Below are 23,680 nucleotides of genomic sequence, written 5' to 3' on the forward strand. Positions count from 1 at the left end.
TTTCGACCGGAAGACCCGTCTCTTCCGGGAGAAAAAGCGCCGCCTGGAAGAAGCGGAGTGCGAGGAAATAGAACTGCTGTGCCGTTCACAAGAAACATGTAAGTTCTACCAGAAGCTCAACGCATCCCGCAAAGGCTACGTGCCGCTAGCCGAAATCTGCAGGGATAAGGACGGAAGCCTCCTGACGGACAAATGTGAGATGATCGAAAGGTGGAAGCAGCACTTCGACGAGCACCTGAATGGCGAAGAGAATGTAGGCACGGAGAACCAAGGCAGCGGAGGAAATGGCTATGTTGGTGCGGCAGAGGACGGGAACAAACCAACTCCCACGCTGAGGGAAGTTAAGGATGCCATCCACCAGCTCAAAAATAACAAAGCGACTGGTAAGGACGGTATCGCAGCAGAACTCATCAAGATGGGCCCGGAAAAGTTGGCCACCTGTCTGCACCAGTTAGTAGTCAAGATCTGGGAAACTGAACAGCTACCGGAGGAGTGGAAGGAAGGGATAATCTGTCCCATCCACAAAAAAGGCGACAACTTAATGTGTGAGAACTTTCGAGCGATCACCGTTTTGAATGCCGCCTACAAAGTGCTATCACAGATCATCTTCCCGTCATCTTTCACCTAAAGTAAATGAGTTCGTGGGAAGTTACCAAGCCGGCTTCATCGACGGCCGGTCGACAACGGACCAGATCTTCACCGTACGGCAAATCCTCCAGAAATGCCGTGAATACCAGGTTCCAACGCACCACCTGTTCATCGACTTCAAAGCGGCATACGACAGTATCGACCGCACAGAGCAATGGAAAATTATGGACGAGAACAGCTTTACCAGGAAGCTTACCAGACTGATAAGAGCAACCATGGACGGTGTGCAAAACAGCGTAAGGATTTCGGGTGAACTGTCCAGTTCATTCGAATCTCGACGGGGACTACGACAAGGTGATGGACTTTCCTGCCTACTATTCAACATCGCCCTGGAAGATGTTATGCGACGAGCCGGGCTCAACAGCCGGGGTACGATCTTCACGAAATCCAGCCAATTTGTCTGTTTTGCGGATGACATGGATATTATTGCTAGAACATTTAGAACGGTGGCAGAACAGCACACCCGCCTGAAACGTGAAGCAGCAAACGTCGGACTGGTGGTGGATGCGGCTAAGACAAAGTACATGCTGGTAGGTGGGACTGAGCGAGACAGGACAAGCCTTGGCAGCAATGTTACGATAGACGGGGATACTTTTGAGGTGGTAGAAGAATTCGTCTACCTCGGTTGCTTGCTAACGGCTGACAATAACGTGAGCCGTGAAATACGAAGGCGCATCATCAGTGGAAGTCGTGCCTACTATGGCCTCCAGAAGAATCTGCGGTCAAAAAAGATTCACCCCCGCACCAAATGTACCATGTACAAGACGTTAATAAGACCGGTGGTTCTCTACGGACACGAGACATGGACGATGCTCAAGGAGGACCTGCAAGCACTCGGAGTTTTCGAGCGACGGATGCTAAGGACGATCTTCGGCGGCGTGCAGGAGAACGGTGTGTGGCGAAGCAGGATGAACCACGAGCTCGCTGCACTTTCCGGCGAACCCAGCATCCAGAAAGTGGCCAAAGCCGGAAGGATACGGTGGACAGGGCATGTTGCAAGAATGCCGGACAACAACCCTGCAAAGTTGGTGTTTAATAACCATCCGGTTGGTACAAGAAGGCGTGGAGCGCAGAGAGCACCATGGGCGGACCAGGTGGAGCGTGATCTGGCGAGTGTTGGGCGTGACCGAGGTTGGAGAGCTGCAGCTGCAAATCGAGTATTATGGCGGCAAATTGTTGATTCAGTATTATCATGAATTTGATGTTAACTAAATAAATGAAGTACACCATCAAACTGGAGCCTCTCAAGTTAATGTCTGGGCTGCCCCAGATGATATGAAGAGCATTAGCATCACTGCCAATGGCCTTTTGAAGTACAGTATGCGATGACGTGTTTGAAAGCATCCTTAGGGGATTGTTCGTCATGCGGTAAATAAACCGAACATTAGACGTATTCCCTGTTGAGGTTTCCAACAGATACATCAATTGTGATAGCACATACATCTGGGGCTGTCCATAAACCACGTGGTCATTTTTTTGGGACTTTTCAAACCCCCCCCCCCCCCGCGTGGTCATTAGTCCATACAAAATATTTTATTAGTCCATACAAAATGGTCATTGGCCGAACCCCCCCCCCCCCCCCCCTAATGACCACGTGGTTTATGGACAGCCCCTCTCTGGTGATTAGTTCAGAGATGAGTGTAGAAACTATTGCGATGTTGACAAGCACACAGGCTCGAGGCATGACACGCGAGTTTGCCATTTCATGTTTACTGGAAGTAGCAAACACCGGGTTCACAAGGTTTCCTAGATAGAAATTCCCCTTACGGAAGTAAAATTCTTGGACCAAGACCACTGGGGATGAACAATTTTTCATAAGTCTGCAAAGATTGATTGTTGCTGTTCTTTTATGCTGAAGATTGATCTGAGCTATCCTAACCATAGCCACTACCCAGTGGCGTAGCCAGAAATTGTCTCTGGGAGGGGTTTTCAACGGTCAATGATACCTTTTTTGATTAGACATTTACATTTTGTAAAATGTAATGAGCAGTTGTATTCGTAGTTTGAAAATAGCGGCGCAGCCGAAAATTTTTTCGTCGAAAAGCGTTTTATACTGAAAATTTGTTCCACAAGTTTTGGCTCTGGGGGGGGACGGGGGGGGGGGGGTTTAACCCTAAAACCCCCCCCCGTGGCTACGCCAGTGCCACTACCAAAAACTAGGCAAGATTAAACTCTTGGCAACAACAGCACAACAAAGAACAGCAGCAACAAAACCAGATCGGTATCGATTGGAAAACGCCAAAGGCAAGGATACACAGAATACACTGTGTAAATCGCAAAATGGGAAACCATATAGGTGAAAATTTAAACTAATTAACAACACCTTTATAATCCCGCCCTTATTTAGCCTCAAGTGAGACTAAAGACAAAAACACAGGGCCCATATAGCCGAGGCGGTAAACGCACGGGTATTCAGCATGACCATGCTGAGGGTGACGGGTTCGATTCCCGGTCGGTCCAGGATCTTTTCGTAAAGGAAATTTCCTTGACTTCCTTGGGCATAGAGTATCTTCGTGCCTGCCACACGATATACACATGCAAAATGGTCATTGGCAGAGGAAGCTCTCAGTTAATAACTGTGGAAGTGCTCATAGAACACTAAGCTGAGAAGCAGGCTTTGTCCCAGTGAGGACGTTACGCCAAGAAGAGAGAGAGAGTGAGACTAAAGAAGGGCAGCCGATTGTCTCGGGGAAACACAAGGGTTAGCGAAGTAAGGGCAACATCCTGTGGAGGGCGCCCTGGTACTCCACAGGCTCCGTTTGCGGTTAGGTTTTTATTTGACCCCTCTAGCCATTTATTCCTAGGCACGGTAAGCATAAAGCCGCATCACACCATAAATTAGGGGTCACCTGTTGGTTGACCCTCACCACCGGAACAGGCGGTGTGTAGTGTTATTTTTATCCAATTGAGACAATCGCTACCGACACTACACAGCTATCTAGGCTCATCGAGAAAAGAAGTTAATATTGATGATCAACTTCATACGAACTCGAACAGCCAGCATAATTTTCCAAAAAAAATGAAACTTAACCCTTAAAGTAGGATGTTGGGGTCAATATGACCCAGAAAGGCACGCTGCTCGTACACTACGTCATCGTGGAGCGAAAAACCTAACGTCTTAGAAGCGTTAAATTAAACTGGTAGCTCATTTCATTACGAACGTGGTAATTAAATGTTAAACTGAATTGCTTCCTATGTGAAAGCTTTTAGTCTTATGAGCAACTTTGCCGAAGATGGCATCCTTCTAAATGATACAGGACGCAATATATGCTACAAATACTGGCAACCCAACTGACAATCGAAAGCCGCAAACAAGTATGCATGCTGAATTGTTGCTTTATAATAGTAATGATAGCTGAACTAAAATTATGCTGTACAAATTATTTTTAAATTGAAGAAGTAGTCAATGTTCAACCCTTCGTATCATTATTAACAATTATAACTTAAAACACTTTTCAAGCGTATGATTCGATTTTTATTCGACTTGCAGTTATTTCTTTAAAACCTAGTCTTACAAGACCTTTTTCTGCGTCTTGCTAAGATTATGTCAAAAATAGCACATGTTTTTCTCAAGTCGAAAGTGCTTTCGATTCATCATACTTCGACTCAGAGTACAGGATGAAGAACACGTGTTTTTTTGTACTGCACAGCAGCTGAGCCAATATGTTGTTTAGATGCTAACCATAATGTTCTGTGCTTATTCACCTCTGCTGAATAGAAGTCGAAGTGTGATCATTATTAAACCATGGGAAGTTCATGTTTCGATTTGAACGTTGTGCCTGAAAGGAAACAACAAAGGTTGTGCCTGAAATTTATCCAAATGTTACTCAGCATCATGCTGCATAGATTCACCGTAAAGGTGTTCGCAAAATGAGTGATTGTTAGATAGGAAAATATAATGCTACAAGAAAATTCACTGTTCTATACTTAAGAGTTTGAATTTCTGAGTCATAATGACCAATTCGTAATTTTGCTTTTGTTTGTGCAAATCTCTCTAAAAATTCTCTTGAAAATCTAGTTTTTTTCCTTAAATAAAAACCCTATAGGAAAACTTATTTTTTTAATGAAAAAATATAATGATGTTTACAGAAATAACAGACATTTTTTGAGTTAACTACAAAGCTATTCTTATTAACAAGATTTCTACAAAAACTCGAATTCTTACGCACAAATAAAAAAAAAACAATCAATAACACACACAGTGCACTAACTTATCATAGGTACACGGATACCGCGTGGTGGTAATTACATAACAACGAAACACAGGTGGGAGAGTAGAGTATATGTGGCAAATGGCGGTCATGAAAAGTTGGGTTTCTTGGTCCGGCTCATCCCGACATTACCTTTCTCGAGGGGGGCCTTCTTGTACTTTTCGAGCCGCTTGACTGCGATCGCCTCCAGCCGCACCCGGGCCGCCGGGTACTCCTTCAGCACGTCCCACATGTCCTTCTTGCTGAGCACGAACAGATCGCTGTAGCCCACCGACCGTACGCTGGCGGTTCTCCGGTTTCCTGTTTCGAGTTTTGTGTTGGTTTTCATTTATCGGATTGCATAGCGGGGTGGGAGAGAAAAACAGAAAACATCGATTAACATGATTCAGGTGCCCGCCACGGAAAAGCGCCGTGGTCGTACGACTCGAATGTTGAAAGGGGAAAAGAAATTAATGCGAAAAAAATGTAATATTACACGACGACAACAATCTGAGATCAACTGCAGAGGGACTAAACAATGTACGAGAGCGATATACGAAACAAGAATGTATTGAAAGTTTATTTGATTTCGACAGGAGAGTGGTGCTCAGAACGATGAACGGATGCAAAATGTGGGTGAAAGCAAGAACACAAACAAAAAAAATCATGACAGACGGAAATACAAACAAACGAAATTGATATTCGGTATGAGAAACAAAGACCGGGGAACGATATAGGGACGTGAAGCTGCAAAAATATCAACGAAGAAAGAAGGAAAAGCGAAAAATCTGAATAATATGCAAAGTTTGTTTATTTCACGATGCAGTTGGAAATGCGAAATCAATTGAAGAGCGAACTCCTGATGGAGATGATGGAAATCGAAGAGTTGGGAAATCCGTGGAGCACTAGAAATCGAGAGATGCAGAGGAAAGGGGGTAAAACGATTCCACGCTATTTTGTCTTAAAAACTGGATCCAAACGCAAGTAGCTGGAATCCAAGGGTGACTGGTATAGCTAGTTGATATAAAAGCGTGAAAATCGAAGATTTTCCACAGTTGGGAAAATCGTCTAGTTTTAACATACGGAATTATGCACTGTTTATATGGCATCAATTTATTAACAACCACGCGCCTCCTCCTTACAATGCTACTGCGAAGAGTTTGATGGAGCCTCCTAATTGGTAAAAACAATTATTGAAATTGAACTTGAATAGTAAATGTTAGTTCATCGCGTGTCAAAAGTAAATATCTTTTAGTCAAAGTAATAAACTATCCAAAAAGCCGTTATACCACTCCTTCCCTAGCAGTTGGTTCGAAACATCATGGCCCATTCATGTAGGTATGGCGAATGAAAAGTTTCGCGAACGCAATTTGCATTTGATTCGATTTCGTTTTACATACGCGAATTTAGCTTATCGCTCAAATTTGGCAGTGTTTGATCATTGCCTGTTTTCGATGTGAATAAATTGCATTGATAGGTACGGCTTTTTAGTTTTGATTTTGATTCATCAACAATGCAAATTATTGAATTGATTATGCACGAATTGATTTTCCTTTGCACTGGGTGGGATTTGGAATAATGGTGAACCCAGATCAATGCATAGAAAATAACGGAAAGGTAGAAACAGTTTACTCGAAAGAACTGTACAAAAGAATAGGACAAGTAATGGTTATGTAATAATTCCGTAAATCCCTCAATTTGATAACGATGATTTCAAGGGCGTTTAAATGGGATTACAGAGGATTCATGGGCGTTACAAGGTATTTCAGGTCAGGGTCGTATCAGGGGGTTTGAAGAACACCTTTAAATCAAAGGAAATTTCAGGGGCACTTCAAAAGATATTGTGATGGATTCTCTGAAAATCCCCCTGAAACCCCCTCGGACCACATGTAACGCAGTTAATATTCTACGAATCCCCCGAAAACGCCTGCGTAACTCCGAAACCAGTAAAAAACGCTCGGGAACTTCCTGAAATACCTTCAAAATCCCCTTTAAACTCCCTCGGACCCTATGTAACGCACCTGAGACCCTCTGAAACTCCTGAAATACTTGAATCTCATCGAAAATGCTCTGAAACTGTCTGAAATGCCTTCACAATCCCCCTGAAACACCCTCGAACCCTATGTAACGCACCTGAGACCCTCTGAAATCCCCAAAAACGCCTCCACAACTGAAATTCCTCCAAAACTCCCTTAAGACCCACTCGGACCTCATGTAACGCACGGACACTCTCTGCAATGCTTCCGAAAACCCCCTCGGACCCCCGAAAACCCCTCTGAGATCTCCTGGTACCCCGCTGAGACCCCTTATGATTTCCTTAAACGATCCTGTAACTTCCCTTTTCTCTCCCCTATAAGCATCTCCTGGCCGCCGTTGCAATAGTTAATTTCGCCATTGGAAGTGCCAACATTAGTCTTACTAGAAAAAATATCGATCTGTTAGAACCTTCAGCAGATGGAATACTTCCAAGAAAAACGCAAATCATGGGCGGAGCTAAGAAAAAACAGTAACAAGTCGAGTCAAGTACAAGACACTGAAGACGACCTTACAGTTGAGGTCGATATACGTATCTGTCACAGGATGCAAATTCTTAGTGGAATTCAAAGGAACAGTACTTAACGCGATTTTTAATTACAGATATTCCCCTAACAAGCCCATGATAATCATCAGTAACAAGGGGAAATTCGTCGGAAATCGCTCAAAAAAAAAAACAAATTAATCCACCTAGTGGTGATAGTGCCTTTCTCGTCGAACATGTTCTCACAATCTTTTCGGCAACGTAAGTCAAAGTGTTTCTGAATCCGAATATTTTTATAGAGAAGCAACCATTTTATCAAACACATCTGTGAATTGACTCAAAACTTATTTATTGCACTTAGTCCGACGTTATGTTAAACGTATAAGCAGGGCTGAAAAATATCAGACTTCTTAGTTGACTGCTTGAGTACATTGTTGAGCACCTTCACTAACACTGGAGGCTGATCAATATCAAGACGATACTAACAAGCTAAGCTATAACTCTTTACACAATCACAGATCACAAATTTTTTTCTGAACATTTGGGCTATATCTTATTGACCGTTGAAAACAAGAGCGATAGGTAGTGAGTATAGTGAGACGTATCCCAAGCAACACACATGTTATAATAGAGTTACGACAGCGCAAGTTTTGGTTGTATAGAAGTTTATTTTACGTAATTCTAACATTGTGTTGAAATAACGTAAAATAAACTTCTATACAACCAAAACTTGCGCTGTCGTAACTTTTATATAACATGTGTGTTGCTTGGGATGTTTGTATGTGGGTTTAACTTGTAAGATTTTGTTCTCTTACACATATTTATGGTTTGCATTGATTTTATTTACTTTCGTAGTTCCGGCGAAGCACTAAACGCTGGTTGTGCAACCCTACCGGTAGTCTGTAATGTGGTGTGAGCCTATTTTCTAGTTAACCGTTTCTTCGGGTTATTCAAAAATCCGTGATGTAATATGTTGCATGGTACATTTGGTTACTTTCGATGCGGTACCGGAACAGGTTCCGGAGCACACCGGGTCTCCCAAATATAGTCTGAGACTATTTCATTGCTAACGTTCATTAGGTTACCCAAAAGAACACGATTTGATTTATCTCATGCATGGGTGGGTATAGATCACTTTTACATTTAACCACTTCCAGTGGGACACCCGGAACCGGTTCCGGAGCACAACCGGTTCAAATATGGTCTGAGAATATTTTCCTGCTTACCTTTCATCAGGATGTAAAAAAAACACTATTTGATGTATCGCATGCATGGGTTTGGTTAACTTTTATACTTGGCCACCTCCAGCGGGACATCTGGAACCGGTTCCGGAATACTACCGGTTCCGATATGGTCTGAGAATGTATTCCTTCTTTCTGTTCATCAGGGTATCGAAAAAGCTGCGGTTTGATATGCTGCATGCATGGGTTCAGTGCACTTTTGTGTTTGGCCACTTCCGCCGGGACACCCGGAACCGGTTCCGGGACACTACCGGTTCGGATATGGTCTGAGACCATTTTTCTGCTTACCGTTCATCAAGTTATCGAAAATTCCGTAGTTTGATGTGTCGCATGCATGAGTTTGTAGCGTTTTCATATCTGGCCCCTTCCTGGGGTACCGATCCGGAACACCTAAATGGTCATAACTCCGGAACGGCTGGACCGATCCGAACCATTTTCAATAGGAAACAATGGGACCACATTCCGCGTCGAATGAACCATCGGTCATTAACCCTAAAAGGGATACCTGGGGTCCATTGGACCCCAAACGCTTTTCAGAGCTCGTCTTTGATGGAACACACTCAGCGAGGTGACGAAACTGAGGCCATGAAGGTATCCCTTTTAGGGTTAAAATCGGTTGAGGTTTAGTTCAAAAAAGTGATGTGAGTTTTTTATGTCCACACACACACACACATACACACATACACACACACATACACACACAGACAACCTCAATTCGTCGAACTGAGTCGATTGGTATATGTGATTCGACCCTCCGAGCTTTCTATCAGAAAGTCGTTTTTGGAGTGAACATATAGCCTTTCCAGACAGTACACTTAGTGTACGAGAAAGGCAAAACAGTACACTCAGTGTACGAGAAAGGCAAAACATAACTTCAATATAATTTTACAAAAAAAAAAGTTTTTCTTGCACCAACCAGAAACTAAAAATTTTGCGTAATCGAAAAAATATAACACATAGCCGTAGGGATATGGGTTCACAGACTACTGATGGGTATTTCAATCACAAAATCAAAAATTTAGACATCTATTTAAACCCTGTAAACCATCAGAATCCATTTACAAAGAAGTACCTTAGTAGCACACATGGTCTAGAAATGCATATGTAGCTCTAATATGACTAAATAAAGTCATATAAGAGTTGCATTTGCCCTATATGCTACTCTGGTAGGCATAGTCGTAGCAAGTCAAAGGTGAAGAGGAAGTCGGGGGGGGGGGGGGATTTGTTGGAGAATTGGGGGCTGTAGATATTACATTACATGCAAGATTTGCTTTCATTATTCCATTTACGTGTTTGTCAAACTATGGAAGGTATCAGGATTTTTTCATATATCCTAAGAAAGTTGCTAGAGGATTCGTTAGGGATTTTTTTTTCAGAGAACTCTTCATGAAATCGCCCATGAAATTATTCGAATAATTCTGCATTTATTTTATCGAAACATTCTATAGGAATGCTTTGACAATTTCTTTTTAAATACCTTAATAAATGTCTTATATATTCATTGCGGGATACCACCAAAGAATCCTTGGGGAATTCTTCTAGTCAGTTTTGGAGAAATCAGTTCATAAAGTCTAGGGATATTTCTCGAAAAATAACATTTTAAATTGTTCAAAACGCTCTTGAGCGATCCTCCATACCAAATTTCACTTGGGATACCATCGAGAATTGTCACGGTAAGGGCTGGCTATGCTGTGTAATTCAGATCCCGTTGTGATCCACTAGCCTCTGCCCAGCAACTCCTGTTCCTATCTTCACGTGGTACCGGCTGAAAACTACGAGCATCCTTGGGGAAGATCGGGTAACCAACCCCGGTGGGAACTTTGGTCGTAGGCTGACAGGGAAGGGGGCGCCTGCAAACCTGAGCGTCTGTTCTCCAAGAGAAGCGGCTCACAACAGCGTCTGATCCCCATGTTAGGGGCGGCTGATCAACGTCCGAGTGCCAGGGAAGGACTCTAAGCTCAACTGTGCACTATGGTCCTCCGGAAAATAGGGGATTGGTGTCAGGTCCTTCGAGCCACCCGTAAAATCCCATTGTAACGGAAAATCAGCAACAGAATAATACGAACCGAGACCAACGGCAACGACCCCAGCGAACAAAAAGGACTTGCGATTGGAAACTCGGTATGTGGAACTGCCGATCTCTCAACTTTATTGGGAGCACCCGCATACTCGCCGATCTATTGAAGGACCGTGGGTTCGGCATCGTAGCGCTGCAAGAGGTGTGTTGGACAGGATCCATGATGCGAACGTTTAGAGGTAACCATACCATCTACCAGAGCTGTGGCATCACACGCGAGCTGGGAACAGCTTTCATCGTGATGGGTGATATGCAGAGGCGCGTGATCGGTTGGTGGCCGAACGACGAATGAATGTGCAGGTTGAGGATCAAGGGCCGATTCTTCAGCTTCAGCATAATAAACGTGCACAGCCCACACTCCGAAATTACTGATGATGTCAAGGAACGCGAGTACGACCGTTGCCCTAGTCGCGGCTCAAGCAGGATCATCATACTAGATCTAAACGATCAGGTAGGCCAGGAGGAGGAATTCAAACCGACGACAATTGATAAATTCAGCGCCCACCAGCAGACAAACGAAAACGGCCGACTCATTGATTTCGCCACCTCCAAAAATATGGCCATACGTAGCAACTTTTTCCAACACAGCCTCCCTTATCGTTACACCTGGAGATCACCACAGCAGACGGAATCTCAAATCGACCACGTTCTGATTGACGGAAGGAACTTCTCCGACATTATCGACGTCTGGACCTATCATGGCGCCAACATCGACTCCGACCGCTATCTGGTGATGCTCAAACTGCGCTCAAAACTCTCCGTCATCAACAATGTACGGTACCGACGACCGCCACGGTACAACCTAGAGCGACTGAAATAACCGGATGTCGCCTCAGCATACGCGCAGAATCACGAGGCCGCGTTGCCAGACGAGGGCGAGCTCGATTAGGCCCCTCTAGAGGACTGCTGGAATACAGTGAAAGCAGCCATCAACGACACAGCCGAGAGCACCATCGGGTACATGGAACGGAATCGACGGAACGAATGGTTCGACGAAGAATACAGAACGGTTTTGGAGGAGAAGAACGCAGCGAGGGCGGTAGTGCGACAGAACGTGGAACGATAAAAACAGAAGCGGAAACAGCAGATCCGCCTCTTTCGCGAGAAAAGCGCCGCCTGGAAGAAGTGCAGTATGAAGAAATGGAACTGCTGTGCCGTTCCCAAGAAACACGGAAGTTCTACTAGAAGCTCTACGCATCCCGGAACGGCTTCGTGCCGCGAGCCAAAATATGCAGGGAAAAATACGGAGGCCTTTTGACGGACGCACGTGAGGTGATCGAAAGGTGGAAGCAGCATTTCGATCAGCAATGGCGTGAATGGCGTGGAGGACTTAGGCACGGGAGACCACGGCAACGGAGGAAACGACGACGCCAGTGCAGCGGAGGACAGAAATTAATCAACTCCCACGCTGAGGGAAGTTAAAGATGCCATTCACCAGCTTAAAACCAACAAAGCAGCTGGTAAGGATGGTTTCGCAGCTGAACTCATCAAGATAGGCCCAGAAATGTTGGCCACCTGTCTGCACCGGCTGATAGTCAGGATCTGGGAAACCGAACAGCTACCGGAGGAGTGGAAGGAAGGGGTAATCTGCGCCATTCACAAGAAAGCAGACCATTTGGAATGTGAGAACTTCAGAGCGATCACTATTTTCAATGCTGCCCACAGAGTGCTATCCCAGATCATCTTCCGTCGTCTGTCACCTAAAACAAATGAGTTCGTGGAAGTTATCAAGCAGGTTTCATAGATGGTCGGTCGACAACAGACCAGATCTTCACCGTACGGCAAATCCTCCAGAAATGCCGTGCATATCAGGTCCCAACGCAACACCCGTTCATCGACTTCAAGGCGACATACGACAGTATCGACCGCGCAGAGCTATGAAGGATCGTGCACAAAAACGGCTTTCCTGGGAAGCTGAGTTGACTGATTACAGCAATGATGGACGGTGTGCAAAACAGCGTAAGGGTTGCGGGTGAACTAGTTTCGATTCATTCATTCTTCTCGTCAGGGACTGCGACAAGGTGATGAATTCTCATGCCTATTCTTCGACATCGCTCTGGAAGGTGTGATGCGACGAGCCGGGCTCAACAGCCGGGGAACGATTTTCACAAAATCCGGTCAATTTGTGTGCTTTGCGGAAGACATGGGCATTATCACCAGAACATTTGGGTCGATGGCAAAGCTGTACACCCGCCTGAAATGCGAAGCAGCAAAGGTACAGAACGCTAGTAAGACCTCTACGCTAGGTGGTCCTCTACGGACACGAGACATCAACCATGCTCGGGGAGGACCTGCAAGCACTCGGAGTTTTCGAGCGACGCGTGTTAAGGACGATCTTCGGCGGCGTGCAGGAGAACGGTGTGTGGCGGAGAAGGATGAACCACGAGCTCGCTGCACTTTACGGCGAACCCAGCATCCAGAAGATGGCCAAAGCCGGAAGGATACGATGGGCAGGGCATGTTGCAAGAATGCCGGAGAACAGTCCTACGAAACTGGTGTTCGCGACAGATCCGGTTGGCACAAGAAGGCGTGGAGCGCAGAGAGCGCGACGGGCGGACCAGGTGGAGCGTGAATTGGCCAACATTGGGTACAAAGATGACAACCACAACAGTATATTCAATTTTTCTCGAGCACAAGTCCGGAGAACCCTCAATCAAATTTATTTAGAAACAGAAAATACGAAAATTAATTTAAAAATGATACTGAGAAAGAATTTCCTGGATTACTTTTAACGTTTTTGAGAACACTTTGTATCATTTTCTGTTAAATATAGATCAAAACTTAATCAGTATGTCATTGAATCTAACCACAATCAGAGTTATCGATAAGTCTTTTATTGGATATTATAATTACTGATGTTCATCGTTCGTTTCTGACCAGAATCCGCATACAATCAACACGTTGCAGAGCCGGAACGATCAGCAATGGAAATCCCCCGGGTGCTACAATGTAGGATTCCAATTAAAAATCAATTAAACGCCCGTAATTACCAGACCGTCAGTGCGTGAAGTTACCAATCGCGTTGCTTAATCATAATATAACGTAAATAAATTAGCTCCAATCGATTGTACGACGGCAAGTCTGTCTGCTGCATGTTGCACACATTCTGGGGATTTTTCCATTAATCCTCAAGCAATGACAGACCGCACCGCATGCCTCGCCTCGTTGCTCTACACCACAATATTCTCCCTCAAAACTTTCCACCAGAGAAACTGGACCAGACCAAGTTGGTGCCCATTTTACACGTGGTTTTCAAATTTGCCAAAGTTCATTCCCGTGGTTTTCGAGGTCCACGCCGCATTTGTCAAGTTGTTCCCATTTCCACCCGTTGCCCAATATTGACTTCGTTATTCACAGAGACTTTTGTTGGAAAGTGTGTGTCAATGGACCCCGTCTGTGGATAGGTAGGTACCTAGTGAACAACGGTCGACCAAGTGCCACCACACATGCATTGAAAATGGGGTAAAATATTGCACTCTGAATCTTTTTCGCCACACCATCTCCAAAGCCATTATTGGGGTGACTGTGCAGTGTGCACTAGTGTGCATGCAGGAGCAGGACCGACACTCGGCGATGGTTTCCGGCCAACAACCAAGTGTTGAGCAAACTTTGTTTTTCGGCTTCGGACTTGGCGCGCTCTGGCTCGTGTTTGTGTGTATCCGGCTATGAATTTTCGGTTGCAATGAATGAATAGAAGTTTGCTGGCAGCAGTCGTTTGATGTAAACTAGTGCAGTTGTATGCACGGTAGTAGTTGTCTACGCGGTTTCAGCTAGGTTAAAATATTGACCCATTTCCTTTGCAAGTTATTATTCTTTTTAACTGTTTTCGGTGGTGTAGAGTTACAGTGGCGTCATGGATCGTTACTTCAAGCTTCAAGCTTTTGAGATAGAAAAAAAAACTTTGTAAACTCCCAGCATAAGCGCTCTTACAAATTTAATAATGTATCCTATGTATTTTTTTTGTTTTCATTTTTTGCGTGGATTCTTGTTGAAACTCCTCCAGGAACTTCTTCAGAGATTCTTCCTGCGATTCCTCTCCTTGTTCCAAAATTTCTTTTAGAAATTTCTCTGAAATTGTTTAAGGAATTCTTTATGAGATTCGTCCATCAATTTGTACAAGGATTTTTTCATGAAATCTCCTATGGATTTTTCCAAAGTTGCTCAAGGGATTCCCAAAAGTCGGTTTTAAATGCCGAAGTTTCTTTCAAAAACATCACTAGCGACTTTTTTCAGAAATTCTTCAAGGTATTCTTTATGAAATTTCTCATTTTATCCTTTAGATATTTCTCTCAAAAAATGGGGATTTTTTATTACCGTACGGGTTTGAGCCGAAGGGTCTCAGATTTTCATGAAACTTTTTCCACAGGTAGGGCTCATGGATATATATGCACAAAAAAAAATTAAGGAAAATTCAGGGTTGCCTATTTTCCCGGAAAACACAGGTGGATTTTTTTTTGTTTTCCCCTGACACTACTTACTTTGAAAAATCATAACTAAAGAACGAAGCATTGTAGAAACAGTTTTTTTTAAATCAAATTTTATAAGAAATCCAAAAAAAAACTGGAAGAAGTTTCCCACAAAATTTTCCACAGTTGAGAAAATTCGTAAAGAAAAGCCGGGAAAACAATGCCCGAACCCGTGGAAAATTTTCGAAAAAATATTTTTGAGAAGGTTATTTTATATGCTTAAATCGCTGAAATTTTTGGATTGCACTTTTTCCGTTTTTGAGTTTTGGCCAATTTTGTTGAAAAATGTCCAAATGTGCCATAAAAGCCTCTTCTTTGAAAAATCATAACTCAAGAACGAAGCATCGTAGAAACATTTTTTTTAATGAAAATGAAAGCAAATTCTCTCAGAAATCCAAAACAAAATGAAATGGAAAAAGTTTTCACAAAATTTTTCGCCGTTGACAAAATTCATAAAGAAAAGCCGGAAAAACTATGTCCGAATTCGTGGAAAATTTTCAATAAAATATTTTTGAGAAGGTAATTTTATAAGCTTTGATCGCTAAAATTTTTGGAATGCACATAATTTTGGTTCCTGAAATATGGCAAATTTTGTAAAAAATAATCATATAATATAGACTTACATAGTCATTTTCACATAATTGACCATAACTCAGTAACGAGAATAAAGTACATTCCAAAAATTTCAGCGATTAAAGCTTATAAAATTACATCCCCGAAAATATTTTTTTGAAAATTTTCCACGAGTTCGAACATATTTTTTCCGGCTTTTCTTTATAAATTTTCTCAACGGTGGAAAATTTTATGGAATTTTTTTTCCACTTCATATTTTTTTCATGAGAAAATTTGCTTTAATTTTCATTAAAAAACTTTGTTTCTACGATGCTTCGTTCTTGAGTTATGATTTTTCAAAGAAAAGTCTTTTATTTCACATTTGGACATTTTTCAACAAAATTGGCCATAACTCAAAAACGAAAAAAAGTGCATTCCAAAAATTTCAGCGATTAAAGCTTATGAAATATCCTTTCTCAAAAATATTTTTTCGAAAATTTTCCACGAGTTCGGGCATAGTTTTTCCGGCTTATCTTTACGAATTTTCTCAACTGTGGAAAATGTTGTGGGAAACTTTTTCCAGTTCATATTTTTTTTGGATTTTTGAGAAAATTTGTTTTCATATTCTTAAAAAAACTTTGTTTCTACGATGCTTCGTTCTTGAGTTATGATTTTTCAAAGTACATAAGTAGTGTTATACATATCATGGTTTGTTATAATTATGTTATATTTTTGTTAGAATCATCTAGTCGGGATGGGTTCCATCTTAAACTGCATCAGAAATTACCTTAAAAACCCTTAGGAAAAGTTTGCAGGGGTTCCCTTTGGAATATTTAAAAAAATCTTTCATAACTTCTTTTTGTGGATTTGACGGGAAATCTTCCAAAGATTCCTTCAGAGATTCGTACAGGCATTTCTCAAGAAATTCACCAGAGATTAGTACAGGAATTGCTTTAGGTACTCCATTTGAATAATTCGCAGGAATGTGTACAGGACTTTCATTTTAGATTCTTGCATTCTTATTTCCAGAGATTTATGCAGGAATTCCTTCAGATATTGTTGCAGAAGATTCTTTCAGAATTTTATCCAGATGCTTCTCTGTGTATTTTCCCAGAATCACCTCTGGCATTTCAAAGTTTCCAAAAATCAGTGCTCCCATGGGAAATATTTCAATATTACGCCAAATCGACAATTATTCTGAGGAAATTATTTTTTTACGACTTTTTTCTATTATTATCGTGAAATGAACCTTCTTGCAATAAGTTCAACAAGAATTCTTCTAAAGATTCCTTCGAGAATTATTTTAGAATGTATTTTATCCCATGTACTTCTTAAAAATTTTCTCTATGATTACCTCTAGAGATACCGACATAAATTCCTTTAGAGACTTTTTCAGGATTTATCATTTTTTCCGGAATTTTTAGAGAAATAAGATTTTTGCAGGATTTCCTAGAATGATGTCAGCAAACTTTAAACTATAGCTCTAAGCATTCCTCTAAAATACATTATTGGGATTTTATTTGGATCTTTTCAAGGAGCTGCTCCGGATATTTCTCAAAAGATTCATCTCGAAACTAGTCCACGGGTTCTCCTTTCCTCTTATTCCTTCAGAATAGTGTGGAAATAGCATATGTTAAAATACACACTGAAAAAAAAAGGTCCTTAAGAAATTCGTTCAGAAATTTCGCCAGTGATTACTTGGGAAATTACTTCAAGGATTGCTACGCTAGTTCATGCATGTATTTCCTTTTAAAATATTATCAGAGAATCCTCCAGGAGTTATTCTTCGGGTTTTCTCGAGGAACTGGACTATAAATTTGCCAAGGAATTCTTCTATTAATTTCTTCAAGGGTTTCTCAAGGAGTTTCTCTAAACATTTCTGCAAAAGATGCAAATTCACGAACAATTGTTAGAATTTCTTCAAGAAATTTTACAAGTATTCCTTAAGAAAACCAATTATGAATCCGCAGAAATTTAATGAAAGGTTTATTAAAGAATTCCATAAGTACCTTTGTCTGCAATTTTTGCAGGAATCTTGTCAGACATTTTTAATATTTTTCTTCAGAAATTTTTCTGCAGATTTCTACAAAAATCGCTCCATTAATTTTTGAAGCAATTATTCCTTGCAATTATTTGCATAGTTCCTCCAGAAGTTTCTTATGATTTTTTCCAGGGATTAAGAAGGTGTCTAAAAGAGTTTCTTCAACTATGTTCTCCAGCATTTAATAGAGAATTCCTCCAGAAAAAAACTTAAGAAATTATTTAATGATTTTTTGTCCGAGAATCGCTCCAGAAATGTTTAAGAATTTCTTTTAGATCTCTCCATATTTAACATCAGGAGATTTTTAAAGAAAGGATTCCTTGAGACAATCATCCAGGGGTTTCTGTAAATTTCTTCCAGGGGTTCTTCCAAGAATTCTTCCAGTATTTTCTGCAATTTCTTAACTTCTGAAAAAATGAATGTCTGCAACAATTTCTACAGCAATCTTTGAAGGACTCCCAGAAGATATATCTAACGGTGCCTTAGCACCATTTTCTGAACGGAATTTTAGCAGCGATCCGTAAAGAATGTAATTCTTGGGGAAACCCTTCCCAAGTAACAATTTTGATTTTATCGAAGTTTTTTTAGCGATTCAAAAACCCAAACAATAAAACCATTGATGCCGACTTGAAAGTCATCTCGAGCTCTTATGTGCCATCAAAAGCCCACGTTCTGGCTAGTTGGCCCAATCTTATTATGATCTACAGGACTTCGTATGCATACCGGCTTAGAATATCGGGTTGTATTATAGTTTTATCGTATGCCCGATACAACCTTCTAAATAAAACCCATCTTCTGACTTGTCAAGTGCTTATTGTGTTTATTTTTCACCATCAATGTTCGATCGTCAGAATAAATTATTCTTGGTTATTTATCCAGCCATCAATTGGAATGACGCCGATCTGGTATTTAGGTTTGTTGGAATACGTGTTTGATCTTAAGCTGTTTGTGAAATCATAAAATTGAGTAATGATTTTTCAGTATTTACATAAATTATCCCGGCTAGGCGACATGTTTTTTTTTCTGATAAAACTCTGTGTTCCTGAAGATTTCTCAAAAAGGGTTAACCATCCTGAGGTGATCATAATTGAGCTCATGATAGAACTAACTGTTTTATCACAGCCTTTCTTGGTCCATGATACAGCCACGAAATCTTTTGTGGGTTTCAAGCGTTGCCTCATAATTTTGTATATTTGTTTACAAAAAGAAATCTCTCCGGCAACAACCGCAAATGCAAGTTTTATTGAAATGGCATATAAGTGATAAAACCAATTCATGAACACTTTTACTGACGCTGTTTATAGCAGAGATTATATGATAGTTTTATGGAATGCCAAAGGTGCAAAGTAAAAAACTACCACATAAAACTAATATAAAACAACTAGCTTTTTCACATGCTTTTATAAAACTAGGATAGAACATTAATAAACCTTCAAAGCATGCTGATTGTTACTTGGGTTAGAAGAATTTTCGAAAGAATCTCTGTTGGCTTTGAAAAAAATAGATGAATTTTTAAAAATTTCATTAAAAAAGCTATTGACGGAATCTCTTACAGAAATTCTAGAAAATAAATCCCTTCAGTTCAAAAGAAGCCCCTGAAAATATTTTTTAAAATTTCTGACGATTAGAAGGAATCCCCCAAGTAACACACTTGCCATGGCAGAGTCACGGCGGCGCAGGTTTTTGTTGCACAGAAGTCACTGTGACTTGCTTCTAACAAATAACTACTTACTTGCTAGAAGTAAGTCACAATAACTTCTGCGCAACATAAACCTGCGCCACCGTGACTCATCTGTGGCAAGTGTGTTACTTGGAACAGCAGGAATTTCTGAAAGAATCTCTGATATAATGTTTGAAGAATTCTCCAGTAGAATATATGTAGAAATATCTGGAAGCACTCTTGAACAAATCTCCAGAGAAATTTATGATATTTTTTTAAGGATATGTCAGCAGAAGTTTTTGAAGAACACCCTGGAGAAATACCTGATGAAACTCCTAGGAAAATTTATCGATTTCAAAATAAACTCCCGGAGTAATTCTTTGATAAATTTTTTGGAAAGTTTCAGGAAGTATTCATGGAGAAAGCTGTGAACGTATTTTTTAGGGATTCTTGTAGGAATACATGGAGAAAAGAATAGATAAGAGATCTTTACAGTCTCTAGAAAAAAAAACCTTAAGGTATTTGCAATATAAATTTGCAATGAAAATTCCTAGAAAACATATCTGAATAAATTCCTTACGATCCCTCCATGACCTCTCGTGAAGAATTTCTTTGAGTTATCCTTAAAGGAAATGCTTACGAAATTTGGGGGGAATTGCTGAAGGAAATCTTGAAGGAATCTAATATCTGTTTCAACTCCTGCACAAATCATGTAGGATTTTTTTTATGGATCTTTTTAAAAAATTATGTACACATTCTGGCGAGATTTTTCAAAGAAATCGTTAGAGCATTTGCTGATGGAATATCTGTTGAACTTTCTGAATAAATATCTGAAGGAATCTCTTGAAATTTTTTGAAGAAACCAGTGGAAGAATATATGGAAGAATTAAAAAAAAAAATCTGAAATAATCCCTGGAAACAATATTCCTTCAGAAGTCCTGGAGAAATAATGGAAGGGGCTTCTAAAGCAAACTGTTAAAAAACTACTTAAGTTATTCCTCGCGAGAGAGGAATTGAGAAATTCTCAAAAAGTTTCTCAAGAAATCCATGAAACATTTTCAGAAACAATCAAACGAAAATTTCTTATTGGAATCCTGGACAAATTTATGGGTAAATCTCATAAAGATTTAGAGACGAACCAGCCAAGGGTTGAAAGTCTCTCAAATAAAGATAAATCAATCAATCAATCATAAAGATTTCATGAGAAATTTCAAAAGGAATCCCAGGAAGAACTTCTGGAGGGAACTTTGGAAGAACTTCTGAAAGAGTCTGTGAAACATTTTCAAAAAAAAAAAAATCCGTGGAGAAATTCTGAACTTGCCGGGGCCAGTGGCGCAAGTGATCACAGGTTCGCTTCATAAGCAGATGGTCATACACAGAAAAAAATAATGAAATTTACTCGTCATGTAAACTTCATCTTAGTCATGTAAACTTCCTGTTATGATGGTTTACATGATATTTCATGTAAATTTGCGCTATATGTCATGTAAAAATTCTAAGTCATGCTGAACTACATGACATATTCGGCACCAACATTTCAAAAGGGCGTAACTGCATTTACAACCAATGCCTTCTCACAAAGCTGTGGAGCGTATCCCATCCCTCTCGAGCAATCCACTAGCACAAATAGAAAGATAAAACCCTCCTCTTTCGATTAATGGATGTGAATTGCGTGAGATGAATGAAATACGACCCACAGCTCTGTGAGAAGGCATTGGTTGCAAAAGCAGTTACGCCCTTTTGAAATGTTGGTGCCGATATAATGGAAGTTTACATGACATTTCGTGAGATTTACATGACATGTCATGTAAACTTCTGTGAAATCCCACGCTCCAAACATGTGCATTATAGGTCGCAGAAATTGACACAACCTTTTCGATCTGTGTCGGTTCAATCCCAGCCCCGACACTTTCGTCAATTGTTCTGCCCCCCTGAGAGCAGCTGACAGAGCCCATGGCTCAAACGGACCCCGATATTTAGACATCGGCGAACGGCAACTCATAATGGACCCCCAATCGGACTGGAAAAGGAACAAGAGCCACATATCAACATCCTCCTGCTGTGCTCATCATTCTACCAGTGACAGCAGCACAAAGGCAACCAGTTCGAAATAGTAGAATTGGAATAGAATACATTTAGACGCTATACAAAAAGTGGAAGTGCAGCTGCCAATTGGAATCGCTCACGTAGTGCCCGAATGGATTAGAAATTTGTAAATTAGGTTGTGGTTAAAAAAAAACACAATCTGAACTTATGATTTTTCTGAATGAATCACTGAGAGCATTTTTAAATGAATCCGTGGATAATTTTCTGAAAAAAAACTTGTACCGAATATTGAACAAAAATATGTGGAAATTTCTGATAAAGATTTTCTAGATGAGCTTTCTGGAGGATCCTCTAGAGATAATTCTGAAGAAAATTCTAGAGCAATGTCTGAAAAAATCTCTGAAATATGATCTGAAAGAATTTTCAAAAGGAATCTAAAAGCATTGTCTGATCATTTATCTAAGAAAGGTATTATAAACATGTTCTTAAACAAATTTTCGGATGACCTTTGCATTTCCTAAAGAATCCCTGGAAGAATTCCTGAGTGTATTTCAAAGAAATCTCCAAGAACATTCCTTGTAGATTTTTTTTTAAATCTGGAGGATTTTCTGATGACACGTTTTCTTGTAATTTCTGAAGAAATACACGGAGAATCTCTAAGAGGAAATTCCGAAGATACATGAATTGTTTTGAAAATGAAAAATGGAGGGATCTCTCAATGAATTTCTGAAGGAATTAGTAAAGGATTTCTGAAGCAATACTTTCTAAAATAATCTTTTGAGAAATTACTGAACAATACCTAGTGAAATATCAGAATAAGCCTGTAAGAAACTGTATGAATCTTTGATAGATTTTTATAAAAAGCCTCTAGAGTTATTTCTAAAGAAATTTGTGGAATGAACTTTGAATGAATTTCTCAAGAAATTTCTGAAAGAAATCCCGAAATATTTATTTGTATGAAGGATTAGATCTGGAAGAAGTCTCAATATAAGTTTTTTTTTAAGAAGTTCCAATATAAGTTATTTTTTGGGGAATAAAATTTCTTGTAACTCGGTCTTATAACTCAGATTGGTTGGGAAAGATTTGAGGTCCGAATTTGAGTTCAGCAGGATTCGAAAAGCACCCCGAACAAAACTGCCGAAAATACACTTAGTATCTCTATTTGTTGGGGCTCTCATATTGGAAAGGAGTTGTTTTTTTTTTCTTGAGCGTTGGTTACTCAGTGAGTAATTTGGAGTTACCTCTATTACACTTGTGGTGTCATCTATGGATTTCACCAATGTTTTTTTAAGGAATTTATTCGAAAATATTCCACAGGCTATAGAATTGCTATAGTTTTTTTTAGAAATATTTCAAGCGCATTTTTTTTTCTTGGATTTCTTTGGAAATTTCCATGGGATTTCTTTAGATATTCCAGACGAGATTTATTGAAGAATATTTCTTGTAATTCATATAATGTTCACACAGCTCACTTTTTTCAAATTGCAGGGATATATACATATATCCAGAGACTTCTCATCCATTGCTGGGATTTTTGCAGAATTGCAGCAAGAGGTTTCTCCAAAAGATATTTCATAAAGTTTTTCAGAAATTTCTCTTAAAATACAACTGAGATTCCCTCGGAAATTGTCCCAAAAGTCCCGTCAAGAAATCATTGAGAAATTCCTACATTTTTTTCAATTGCACCTGTGATTCCGTGAAAAATAGCTCCTGTAGACATTTTTTCATTTATTTCTTCAAGGATTTTTTTTCAGTGCAGAAAGTGCACAAAAAAATGCAGGAAGAATTCTTGAAAGAATCTCCCAAGAAATTCTAAATAAATCCCTGGACACTGGACCAGGCATGCCATATATACAGATTTATGAGCATCCGTACAGATTTCGTTACATTTTGAGCTAGATTAGCTCTCAAGGTTTTTATAGAAGAATTTCATAAAAAATGCCAGAGAACAGATTCCGTAGTAAATTCTGCAGAAATTTTACGGAATAAAATTATAAGCGGGTGATCCGGCGTTTCGACCCTTGGTTTGGGCCTTCTTCAGGGCGATTATAGGGGTATCTCTACATGTTTGTCGCCAGTTGCTTGGTGTTGGGTTGTCGGGTTTGGGGAATTCAGTCTTGTGTTGACTATTTGTGGGTACATGACAAAGGTGTATTTTGGAAACTTTGTTTTACCACTGTCATGACTATCATGACGTCCAGACACTGAGTGTACAGTGGCGTCTAGTACTGAGTATACAGT

General features: G+C 40.4%; 1 protein-coding gene across 5 annotated transcripts in view; it reads right to left on the bottom strand.

Annotated features, from left to right (window-relative positions):
• LOC109415821 (cyclic nucleotide-gated cation channel alpha-3) overlaps positions 1–23,680 on the bottom strand; it is a 571,815-nt gene that overhangs the window by 15,414 nt on the left and 532,721 nt on the right. For 4 of the 5 annotated variants that reach the window (XM_062853068.1, XM_062853067.1, XM_062853070.1 and 1 more), the window contains one exon: positions 4,992–5,159. In XM_062853068.1, the coding sequence (XP_062709052.1) occupies positions 4,992–5,159 (168 nt within the window). The remainder of the gene's footprint in view (positions 1–4,991; positions 5,160–23,680) is intronic. The other variant, XM_062853069.1, reaches the window with a different exon arrangement.

This window comes from Aedes albopictus, chromosome 2 (genome assembly GCF_035046485.1).
Source record: "Aedes albopictus strain Foshan chromosome 2, AalbF5, whole genome shotgun sequence".
Taxonomy (NCBI): Eukaryota; Metazoa; Arthropoda; class Insecta; order Diptera; family Culicidae; genus Aedes; species Aedes albopictus.